The sequence below is a fragment of the Homarus americanus genome, unplaced genomic scaffold (assembly GCF_018991925.1).
Source record: "Homarus americanus isolate GMGI-L3 unplaced genomic scaffold, GMGI_Hamer_2.0 scaffold36970, whole genome shotgun sequence".
NCBI classification, from domain to species: domain Eukaryota; kingdom Metazoa; phylum Arthropoda; class Malacostraca; order Decapoda; family Nephropidae; genus Homarus; species Homarus americanus.
In genome coordinates, this window is record NW_024740094.1 from 1,087,232 (window position 1) to 1,099,970 (window position 12,739).

At 39.4% G+C, this 12,739-nt stretch overlaps 1 protein-coding gene across 1 annotated transcript; it reads left to right on the forward strand.

Moving 5' to 3' along the window:
- The first annotated feature begins 6,478 nt into the window (after positions 1–6,478).
- LOC121875114 (mitochondrial amidoxime reducing component 2-like) lies at positions 6,479–12,439 on the forward strand. Its single transcript, XM_042379480.1, has 9 exons — positions 6,479–6,528; positions 6,937–7,017; positions 8,795–8,892; positions 9,556–9,678; positions 9,845–10,027; positions 10,198–10,378; positions 10,483–10,685; positions 10,903–10,977; positions 11,344–12,439. Exons 1-9 carry the CDS (start codon positions 6,520–6,522, stop codon positions 11,501–11,503), a joined length of 1,113 nt encoding a protein of 370 aa, XP_042235414.1. The 5' UTR covers positions 6,479–6,519; the 3' UTR covers positions 11,504–12,439.
- The last annotated feature ends 300 nt before the right edge of the window (positions 12,440–12,739 follow it).

Sequence of the window (12,739 nt, forward strand, 5' to 3'; positions counted from 1 at the left end):
AAGTGGATACAGTACACCTTCTCTTCATTTACTGTCATAATTTCCCACTTATTGATATTCTTAAGGTAATGTATTTTGAAAAGTGAGCTTGGGAAAGAGTAGTGTAACTGCTTTACCTGAAAATACCTGATCATACAAAGGTTCTGCTTACAAAGGTCACTGTCCATGGGGCCTGCTATAACTGACCCTGTTGGATTATTTTGACCAGCTGGTCTTCCACAAAATCAATCAGATACCATAAATTATAGCTGAACATATATCACTTAGGTAGGTTGACTACCTCGACGTGGTTAAGTGTGATCCAGCTACTAAGTGAGATGTTTATAAATATATTGTTTGGCTCTTCAGCTGACTTGCATAATTAGAAATGACTGAAATACTTTTATATTTCATCTAGCCTTAAGTTAAATTTCGGTGTGCTTCATTTTTTTATGAACTACTTAAAGATTTTTCAGTGACAGTGGAACTTGCTTAATAACTCTTGTCTCTCTACATCTTAAAAATGAACCATTTGCTGGTGACGTGCAGGGTATTACTGTATACTGTACAGTATACCCATCAGAAACTACTTCACAACTCCTGCATTAAGCATCACTATTTACATAACAAAGAATGAAGAATGGTACGGTACATATTCTACACACTGTAAACGCTGAGTTAAGAAGTTGGCTGATGTCCAGTGCTTATAAATTTTACACTCTTATGTTTAATCACTGTCTTGTTCAGCTTATGGAAGTTCTCCTGTTGCTCTAAATATGTCTGAAAACAAAGTTTTGGAGTGAGAAGAGAAGCAAGGGCCTGTCCTGGCTATGGGCTTCTTCGTCTAACCCAGTTTGTTTAGACTGCACTCAGTGTTCCCAATGATTACAGTCAGTTCAAAATAAATCTTATTGAAGCTTGACCATGTTTGCTTTTTGATTTACATTAAAAAAAAAACTTGCCTTCTCAAAACAGTGCACCATAGTTACATTTGTGACAGTCAGACATCATTGATAAGTTGGCTTGAACGTTCAGAAGAACCTCATATTTTGCTAGAGTATCAGGACCACAACATGACACACTACATGACCCCAAACAACTGAATTGAGAGGTCTGCCCCCACTGCTTGACCATGCACTACCTCGGAGGCTAGGATCTTACTGCCTATCACTGCTATGTGGCCTCAATTGTATAGTCAGAATCACAGGTGGTATTCAGATATTTGTGATAGTAAGCAAGGTGATACATGTACTGTACTGAATTAAGCAAGTTCCAGTGTACATATAAAATTTATTTTGATAATGTTCAGGCTGTGTTATGTAAACTTTTACTGGTTATACATGATTATTACATAATGCTTTATCAAGTTAATTTTTATCTTGTTAACATTATGCTTAAATTTGGTGAGTAGATTAATTTTGTTTATGCATGTTAAATTGTTATCTACTTACTGTTGTAAAGAACTGTAGAGTACAGTTACAGTAAGGTCCTGTTTAACAAACTATATATATTCCTGAAAAAGTGCTTCTTAGGTGAGTTATCATTCACAAGACCCATTTTCCCATAGGATTCAAATGTTAAAAGCTGAGATGTGTTCCAGCCCAAAAATGTTTGACCCAAACCCTATGGGATAAACATAGATGCACTCCAGCCCAAAGAATTTTTACATAAAACCTAACCTAACAATATTAAACATGGTTTCAGTATATTGTACTGTACTTACCAGGGGTGAAAGTGATTGCAGGTACAGGATACGTGTACTTTTTTACCCAAATTCCAGTTGTCACATTACATCCAGTTTCTTCCCCAAGGTGATGGTGTTCACCCCTGGAGTGACACTGCTCATTGTTTGGGTTGACCATAAAAAGAACAAGTCAGCAAATTTCTTTTTAATTTTCATACCCTTAAACACTACACTCGTTAAACTGAATTTTTGTTCATCAGTTGGTCGTTGAGCGGGACCTCCCTGCATAGTACTGTTATTATTTCGTATAAGATAGGAAAGTATTAATATTCAGTGAAAGGAAGATAAACTTTTATTTTATTTTAATTACATGTATAAAAGTTGTTTAATTTTCTGCAGTTAATATACAAATACTATCATCTCCCACCATGTATATTAAACCATAAACAAATTACTAAACCCATTCAGCAGGATTTTACTTGCATCAGACAGTCGGGCAACTGTTTATATCAGTCCCTGTATTTTACTATATTGCTCAACAGTGTAGTTATCCAAATAAAAAAAAATCCAGTGTAAAGAATAAATAGACAGGCGGTGATGTTGTTCTGTTCTGCTAGCTCGCCAATTAACTGAGGCCACCACAGAAATAAGGACACAAGTGACATTTTTTTTAAATGTATAAAAAGGTGATTAAAGTTTGGTAAACATTAAAACATGAATGTCTTTGGAACCAACCATACGATTAATCCAACCATAAATCCCAAGATATTCACGTTTTAATGTTTACCAAACTTTAATCACCTTTTTCTAAATTTAAAAAAAAAATGTCACTTGTGCCCTTACTACTGTGGTGGCCTCAAGTCGAGTCTGTCTAATTTCACCTGAAAAAACCCCAACAACTTTGGTATTGTAATTTACAGATATGGCAGAATGGCACATTTAGTAGCCAATTAACTTCTAATACTTGTACTGTAGTGGTTGCTAAGGTCACCTAAAGTTGGCATAACTTAGTTAATAGGCGAGTCATAATTTTTACTTTTGTAATGTCACATTATTGAGAAAACAGCACAAAAAATAATATTTCAGTACAGTAGTAGATATTACTTGGGTATTTGATATTGGATTATATAAAGAAATGTTATTTTATTGTATTACTATGTCAAAATATTTAGTATTTTGTCCTAGCAGACTTTTACTGTATAAAAATAAAACTCTACACACTGAATCCTGCTGATGTTTCTGCATATGCATTTCTTTCAGTGTTTCTCCATTTTCACTATCATTCTACTTTCACTGTCAGCAAATATATATTAAAAAAAAATATGCAGACAGTGCATGTTGTAAACAATATAGTGGTACTAGTCTACTAGCCGGTCCTGTATGTTCTTCAGTGAACCTAGAAATGTTGAGTACTATAAGGTTTAATGCTGGAAATGTAATGTACTGGTCATGAGGACTTAGAAACTGTCAGATGCTAATTTGCTATATTTTGAGCATTTTGCATAATTGACCTAATTAGCATATTAATTAGGCCAAATCACTAAATCAGAAAATCTTTCTTAGTGCAGTAAGTCACCAAGAGAATTCATTTTGGTGTCTAGACCCATGTTTTGACCCCAGGGAATCTCTCTTATGTATGCAGGCTGACTCGTATAGCCACGTTGGTGAGGGGGGTTGCCTCGGCTGCTGTGATAATTGCAGCGTCATCTGCCGGGGTGGTCCTCTGAGGGACTCCTGCTCTCCCTACTAACAGAATAGAACACACCCATATTCAGAATGATTTTGACACAATAGGTTACCTAAACTGTAAATTTACATTTCAAATATAAACATGGTTCGAAATTATATGCCAACTTCTATAACTATACTACATAATCTACAGAATAGTTTCAATATGAAAAGACGCTTACAGCAGTGATTATTATTTCAAATTTTAATAATATCAAAATTTAGCCTTACCCATACATAACTACCCACAAATAGTGATGCTGAATTTGGCTGTTAATAAACTTAGGTTAGGATTCCTTTTTCTACCTCTATAAATATTAATATAAAGTTCCGTGGTCGAGCTTTTCCAAATCATTACCTAAGCTTTGAATATGATGCAGGTCTCTCATTCTCTATCATTGCTGCTATAGTCCGCTCCTTTGCTGAGACAGTTATAACTTACCTAAGTCGTTAAGGTTACCGCTCTCCTCCCATCTTCTTATCCACTTCATCACAGTTGTGGGGAACAGGCCAGCTTCATGTGCGATACCCTGTATAGAAACCATTATCACGGAGAGTGATAAAGCGACCTCTGAGCACCAACTTCTCGTCTCTCCGATTCATGTTGGCTTGGTGGAGCTTCTGATCTGTCTCTTTAACCATTGATTCTTGATTAGTTAAAGGACATGTAAAAGTTTATTGGGTTTTCTGTTGTGAAATCCAATACAGTATATGTTCCTTTTCTTGGTTTATTATAAAAAGAGTATGTACACTTTCAAAAAGGATATCACTGTAACTACCTTAATTGAGCTATGGATGTTAGAAACATTTACATTAAGCTTGTCTGTGAAGCTTGTTTATCAATACGTCTGTTTCTTGTAAGGGTTGAGTATCAACCGAGTGATCACTGGGGGCAAATAGCCGGCTTCTTATAGTTGACCTCGGGTCTAAATAGAGACGCGCCCTCCAGTGGAAAGTTACCAATCACTTGTTCAGTGAATGGACCACATGATCACTGCATGACATCTCACTGCCCATGGAAAGTTACTGTGGGTGATATATAAACTTATATAAAATTAATGTAATTAACCCACATTTATATAATATTACTGTCAACAATGAAACAGGCTAATTATCGCTAACACATCGCTCGGTCACATCTTCCGAACTCCGCGAGGAATTAACTAATCCCACAGATAAAACCCTATACATATACTTAACCATGTTACAAAAATATGTGTAAACACTAAACTGGAGAAACTGGACCCTGAGGTTCGCTAATTATTGGAGTCCTAAACTGAAGTATCTTACAGGATAGTATATTATGTACAATAGTCAACTTGTAAGATACCGAATTAAATCACAAAACAAAATTATACTACCAAAATAAAATGGCAGAAATAAATCTCGCCCACTTCGACTTACTGCTGCCGTTAATCACACGTAAGGTGATTGCTGCCCTTAGTCGTTTTCGCCGTACTGCTGCCGTTAATCACACTAAAGGTGATTGCTGCCCTTAGTCACTTACGCCTTACTGCTGCCGTTAATCACATGTAAGATAATTACTGCCCTTAGTCGTTTTCGCCGCACTGCTGCCATTAATCATACGTAAGGCGATTGTTGCTATTAATTGTTTTCTTTGTTCTGTTGCCATTAATCATATGTAAGGCGATTGTTGCCATTAATCGTTTTTGTCGTACTGCTGCTGTTAATAATACATATGGCGATTGTTCATTCGAAACTAATTTCCCTATTGTTTGCCGATGACACCAAGTTATTTCGGGAAATCAAGAACCAAGCGGAGTGTGAAGAGCTGCAGAAGGACCTCTGTAGGCTCCAAGAATGGTCGAAGAAATGGCTGCTGAGATTCAATGTCACAAAGTGTAAGAGGATGCACCTGGGGCGTACCAACGGTAAGGAGGCGTATCATATGTCCCAACAGGATGAAGAAACTGCACTATTTGAGATTGAATGTGAGAAGGACCTAGGTGTGTATGTTGACAATGAGCTGAAGTTCTCTGGCCATTGCGAGAAGAAGGTAAAACAGGCAAATAAATTATTGGGTCTTATAAGAAGGTCGTTCAGATATCTAGACGGTCCGTCCCTCATAACGATCTTCAAGAGTGAAGTGCTTCCCCATCTGGAGTACTGTCAACCCGTCTGGTCCCCGAGATATGCTAGGGACTGTCATTTGGTTGAAAATGTTCGAAGGAGGGCCACCAGACTGGTGCCTGCCCTTCTGCACCTCAGCTACCCTTAGAGATTGGAGCACCTAAACTTGCCTAGCTTATACTACAGACGGGCAAGAGGTGACCTAATAGAGGTGTATAAGCATCTCAAGTTGGGGCACTACTCAGTCGAGTGTCTTCACTTGGAGCTGACGGACACTTGTCCTGGGGTCACAGCTCAAGATTGTAGAAGCCTCAAGTCCAGAAAACTATGAGGGCAAACCTCAAACTTTTTCTGAGTGAGAGTTGTGAACTCTTGGAACAATCTACCAAAAAGTGTTGTGACAGCACTGAATGTGACCTCTTTCAAGACAAGACTTGACCAACACTGGAGCAGGTTCAGGTACATTCAGGAGCCGGTGCATGCCCAGTATTTGCCAACAGTGCGTAATAGAGATGTGACCGATCGCCCAAGCGGCTAACGAGCCGATCTTTTGGTGAAGAGGATAAAAGAAAAGGAAAAGTAATCAGAGATGTGACCGATCCCCCAAGCGGCTAACGAGCTGATCATTGGTGAAGAGGATAAAAGTAAGTAAAAGTATTCTGATATTCTAATGGATACTCCTATCACAATAGACTTTTGCTTGTAAACAAGATATTAACACATCTTCATCATCCATCAGCAGTAACGTTGGCCGATATTCTCATTAATATCCTTCCAATCTCTCTCTGTTTATGAGAATTCGTTCGAATCACTGCTCCGTTGTCAGTTCCACTGTGTGTGTTGGTGGGAGGGTCGGCGCAGTGACATGTTGTCCAGGGAGGGTACAACAGACTATCTGACTATGCACCCTTCACCGCTAGTGTACCACGAACTTCTGAATGGAATTGTACCTAAGGGAGGGGGGGGGGTCTATGGAAGATTGCAGGTATCCAAGTGCCCCCCTCCAGACAACATGATAGCAAGAGTGGAAAACCAGCATGACCTTGGTAAGTCTTCCTGTCAAATAGTGGTAGAAATTTATGCAAATATTATTCTGATATCAAGCCAAGGAATGAAATTTAATGTAAGAAATAATATTAATTAAAATAAGAAAAGACAAAACATACACTGTGTCGAATTCGGAGGAGTTGGGTACAGTGCTTTTATATTATAATCTACGAGCGGTCACTTATAGTATATACATATCTCCAGCGTACCTGAGTGCGTCTTCTGTATTCGTTATCTGATAACCTTATGCAGCTTATTTTTTTATTATATCGTATTAGTTACTATATAATAGTTACATTACAAGCTTGATGTAACTTTATCAACTGATAGGTATGAGTATCTTTATTTATTAAACATGTTCATACGTTATGTAACAACATCCATGTGGACTCCGTACCTTCGCCCAGATCCTCCTGATTCAGAGCCAGTTTCACGCCTGTCTTGATAGAAGAAGATTGCTGACGCCTGCTTCCCCTTTTTCAAATAAGGTAAGTTCCTACTGTTATGAGTCTGTTTGCTGCCCAATACGAGCTGTCCAAACGTGTGATGTAGCAGTTTTATCAAAATGACATCGTCAATGTTTGTAATGCCATAATGTGCATTAATAATATAGACAATTTTGGTTACAAGTAAATGAATATAAATATTGTTAGTTTTTTTTTAAATGTGCCGACCCTTTACAAGCACACACACACACAAACATACGCTGTATTTGCACACCGTGTATAAAAATCCAGAACACTATTTCTCTTTCCTGATACTCACATTCACAGAGCGTGACTTTCAAGGTCTCGCGAGGTTATGGACGTAATAAACTAAGCGTTTCTATTGACAAAATTTAGACAATCAGAGACAATTTTCATGAAGGCGAATCTTTCATTTTAGTCTAGCAGGCTGTAGGGGGACCAGGGAAAGGCAGAGAATGAAATTAAAAACTGGGTTCCCAGTACGTTTAGAGTGGAGACTGGTCACTAACCCTCCGATATGAGGACGGTACGCTGATTTATTTACCTAATGGTCATCCAAACCAGAGGTGGCCATGCCGAGGGGAAGAGGCTGGTGGCCTGTGTAAGAGCACTCCGTTGCTCTTGATAGTTTGTCTAGACTCTAGGGCAATTATGAAGCCCAGTAGCCTACTGTCCTCGATTCTACAGCTTCGGCGGGTAGATTGTTCCAGATATCTATTTGTGTGAAGAAAATGTATTTCTTAGTTTTAGCTTTGAATTGTTTGATAATATTATTGGTTTTAATGTGGCCAGGTAACTTGTTCCATTCCTTTATAAGTGCAAAAAAGTGAACCATAAAATTGTGTTAATTTCCTCTAGTGCCCTGCCGGTTCACATATCCCCTGATCCTTACAACGTTTGTTGTTAGATATTCTGGGCTTAGTCCGTCAAAAATCCTGCAAGCGTGATTCAGCCTCAGTTGCTTCACTATCCGCTACACTTATCATGTGGACAGTGGACTTCGTGACCTATGTGGCCTCTTGCTTTCATGTCAAGAATGAACCATGTTGTTTTGAATATTATGTAGCTTGGATTTTAGATTCCATGTTAAGGCAGATTACCGTGACGAGTTTAACCGGCTTGTCTCTCACCGTCTAATGGTAAGCAAACTGACGTGATATAACACATGTGCTGTATCTCATGAATTTTATCAGTAGCATCTGAAACATGCATGGATGGGTTTCACACGTTATACTAGTGAGTCTTCCTGACATACAACGTACGACCGTTATTTTATTAGAGAGAGCAGATTTCCGAGTTGTTGAACTAACGACTCTATCAAAATATTCAAAACTTTGATTGGGCTTCAGGAAGTCTCTTTTAATTTGAATAAAGACCATGTTTTACTGCAACGATACCTTGAAGGAGGAGCACCAGACGATCTAGCAGTAGCCAAGTCAACATAATGGTTAGCGAACAGAAGGTCGCGGGGAATTGGGGGAGTGATGCACTAGCATGTCTGACTTTATAACTCTGATATATACTAATGTATAGAAGAAGCCCCTCCAACATGGGCATGAGTGAAAGAAAAGTGTGTAAACAACTACTGGTCGTTGGGCCAGTTACATCATCTTCCCGGTTGTGAGCTGATTTAAACAATTTGAACGTCGGTGTTAATACAGTAACTCAATTGGCTTTCGCCTTCATGACTTAGTTAAAATTTAAGGTTAAATGAGAGAATAGAGTTCATGAGTGACGTGGCACAATTACCTTAGAAACCTTGTGGTGGGAGTGGCTTAGGATACTTTTGTTCTCATAGATGCTGAACAAGACGCTAGTTGGTATGGGCCTGGGTGTTGGCGCGGGCCTGGGTACGTGGTGGGTGTTGCGACGCTCCTCACTGCAACTACCAGAAAAGTGAGTACAGTACAATACTGCAACGTTTCTTACTGTCATCGCCTCAGTGCATGACTGGTCTATGAGTCCTTCACTTCTCTTGCTGTTCTTCCTTCCTTTAATTTAGTTTTGGTAAATTTATAATGCTTTACAGTATATATACCGTATATGTAATAAGAAAATATGCCATTAATGTGGGATAATGAAACCTGTGTCTGTCACTTTAATAAAATAACTTTATCTCAGTAGTTGATAAAAAGACTGGAGACGATTTTCTAATATGTTAAGACCTTAATTTCGGTCACTCTTTTAGCGCTAATACCTACTGTGACGTCACCATGTCCTTTGTTAAGTCACCATATCTGTGACGTCATTAGGCACTGTTTATTATGATTACACTGATTTTTTTTCTAAATAATCATACTTTTCAGTAACTGATTTCCGTCATTGATTATGTTGTTGTTGTAACAGTTTTTAGATCACCTAAAGATAACTTGATGATTAAACACCCTGATGCTACCTGTGGGTTAGGTTTGGTTGTTAATATTAGTTTAATATACGTTAAGTTAGGTTAGGATAAGTTAGGGTAGGGTGGTTAATATTGAATTGACACAAACTTGGAGGAGCTAATCTTCAGGTTTCGTCATTTATCTCGTGATTAATTTCCCTATTTTCTGTGTGCAGGTGGGAGGAGGTGGGGGAGGTATCTCACGTCAACATCTACCCTCTTAAGTCAGCTCGTCCTGTGTCTCCGGAGGAAGCCCAAGCCACCACCCACGGCTTGGCTCACCACACTCTCCAGGACAGGTCAGTTCTTATATAGGTCACTCTATCAGCTACTTATTGCGGTCACTAAAATTTGTATTGTCAATTATGAATAAAAGATGCTGTGTGTCTCTCTCTCTCTCTCTCTCTCTCTCTTTCTCTCTCTCTCTCTCTCTCTCTCTCTCTCTCTCTCTCTCACTTCCTGCAGGTCGTTCGTGGTGGTGACAACAGACGACAACAACTTCATAACAGGAAGACAAACTGGTCAGCTCCTGTTGGTGTCGTTGGTGGTGAAGGATTACTCTGTCACCCTCGAAGCCCCAGGGATGGAGGAGGGAGTCGAGTTCAACCTTCAAGACGTTCAAAACAATAACCAGGTCGTCGACTTCAGGTGAGTTAAATGATTCGAATCTATCAAGAGCGCCAGTGTGTGTGTTTGTGTGTGTTTGTGTGTGTGTGTGTTTGTGTTTGTGTGTGTGTGTGTTTGTGTGTGTGAACTAAACACTTCAATAACATACTTACAGGTGAAATTTAACATAGGTAAACAAAAAATATCTCTAGGTTGTGGAAGCAAACACTGAAGGGAGTGGACTGTGGAGACGAGGTGGCGGAGTGGCTCACTAAGGTGCTGTTTAACGGGGAGACGAAGGTTCGACTCCTATTCAAAGGGGATGTGATGCAGAAGAGAACAGCTCGACCATTGAACTACTATAACTTCCCTCAGTACCGACCCACAGACAGAGTGAGCGCCACATCTGAGTCTTGTGACAGTATAACTCCTTTAATTGTTACATTATCTGCACCATCTCTTTTGTTGGCTACTGTAACTATTATTTTTCCCTGCAGGCATACTACGCCGACACCTGTGGGTACATGTTGGCGACAGACTCATCGCTGGAGGACCTCAACACTCGCCTCTCATCTCCCATCACCATGGACTCCTTCCGCCCCAACATCGTCGTGAAGGGATCCCCAGCTTACGATGAGGATGACTGGGCTTTTGTCAAGATCGGCTCAGCGGTGTTCAGGACACTTAAGCCCTGTGAGAGGTAAGGTCAATATGTTGTTAAATAGTTACATATTGGTCGCCTAACTCGAGTACGGGAGACTACACTCTTCATACTAAACACACATATATGCATTATGATAACCTCGTATAGAGCTGTTTTTTTTTTTGGTGGGGGTCTGAAGGTCGAGGGAGTACATAAACTGACACCTTGCTCAAGTGCAATTTAGTTCTGAACTTTTTCTATTTTCCTCTCTCAGATGCATCCTGACGACAGTTGACCCGCAGACTGGGAAGCGACACCCCAACAAGGAACCACAACACACCCTCCGCTCGTGAGTGTCTTATCGGCGAGCAAATGACTCCTGCTGCCTATATACCATTGAGGAACCCAGTGTTGGAGTGATATAATTGGTAATGCCTGGTATATGGGTAAATGGATTACACACCTACATACTGTACATATACCAACACAAGATGTAACAAGTAATTAAGCTAAAAGAAAGTGGGTTCCATACGTTACCCAAACAGCTAAAATAATGCTAAAATCAACTTTACTCTCAGAAGGATTTAGAAGAAGAAAACAAACAATTTATTTATTCTGTTTTTCATAATTGTGTTGTTTCAGTGTTGTTTTGTGTTTCGGTATTATCTTGTGTTTCATTACTGTGCTGCTTTTCATGAATTGTGTTGTGTTTCAGGTACCGCTTGTTGAGTAACCCGCCTCAGCTGGCTAAAGCCTGGTCGGTCAAACCACTCTTCGGCCTGAATATGGTCATTGACGCAACTGGTCCCATAGCCGTAGGGGATAAAGTCCTGGTGGCCAGATTGTCAACTAACCCACAACTGAAAATTTTCTAGAGTATTCAACCAGCCCACCTAGAGTAATTACCTCATTCCACCTATATAGAGTACTCAACTTGTCCCACTAAGAGTACTCAACCAGCCCACCTAGAGTAATCAACTCATCCCACCTATATAGAGTACTCAACTCGTCCCACTAAGAATACTCAACCAGTCCACCTAGAGTACTCAGCTCATCCCACCTAGAACCTGAACCCCTACAGTTGACAGTCAAGAGATTTTGTTTATATTTTCTGCTTTTCATGTATTCCTAACCGAACCCAAACAATTTATGTGGTTTTTAAATTCGATGTTCACATATTGAGATGGAATTTTTTAACGTGTAGCTTTATAATCCAATTTAAAACTGCATATTACTATATTTTAGTCTTTAGCAATGTTTCAGAGACTTTTAAGTTATCATTGTTATAGAATGTTGCAAGTGGCTGCAAAACATCAATGTGTGTTGATATATTGACGGTATCACATGAGCGTTATTTCTGGCAACGTAATATCGGCAACAAATTAAGGTTCATGTGATAGCGAGTCTTCCTATTTTGCTGATAACGATTTGTCAGATGAGAGTTGCCTGAAATAACGCTCGTGTGATAACGCCTTAAGGGTTAGTGACATCAGCTAGCGAAGGTGTGGATGACTACTAACTGACAACATCTGTGTAGTGTTGAAGAATGTATTCAATATATGTAAAACTTTATCACTTACTGGGAATACTCTTCATAACTTTTAAATTACTGGCATTAGAAGTTCACAGTCAAACATGATCGCTCTCTATAATACGATATACTGTACATGCTGTTCACTTTCAGTTGTTGTATCATGTTAATTCTCTATTCATCCTCTGAGCATCCTCACCAACCAGCTCTCTCTACATCAAGCTTGTAACCATGCTGCCACTTCCCAGCACCAAGCTGCACTGTACATCCAATACAACATGTATATAGAGAGCACATTGTGAGTTTCCTTTCTCCATCCCATCCTGAGTGTGAACCAAACATCCCGTACCCCACAATAGTTCCCTGTGATGTCATCTCTAATTTAGACGCCATCTGGCTTCTTCATAGAATTCTTGTAGATGACGTCATTCCTTGTATTTTCTTTCAGGTGACATTGTGACGTCATATCCTGCATGAGATGGCATTATGACGTCATATCCTGCATGAGATGGCATTATGACGTCATATCTTGTTCCGGGTGGGATTGTGACGTCATTTTACCCAAGGAATATAAACACTA

Bases quoted from the DNA above. Each gene is read 5' to 3' on its own strand.
- LOC121875114 (XM_042379480.1), top strand. The intron at 8,893-9,555 runs GTGAGTACAGTA...TTCTGTGTGCAG, and splicing joins TCACTGCAACTACCAGAAAA to GTGGGAGGAGGTGGGGGAGG. The intron at 10,379-10,482 runs GTGAGCGCCACA...TTTTCCCTGCAG, and splicing joins AGTACCGACCCACAGACAGA to GCATACTACGCCGACACCTG.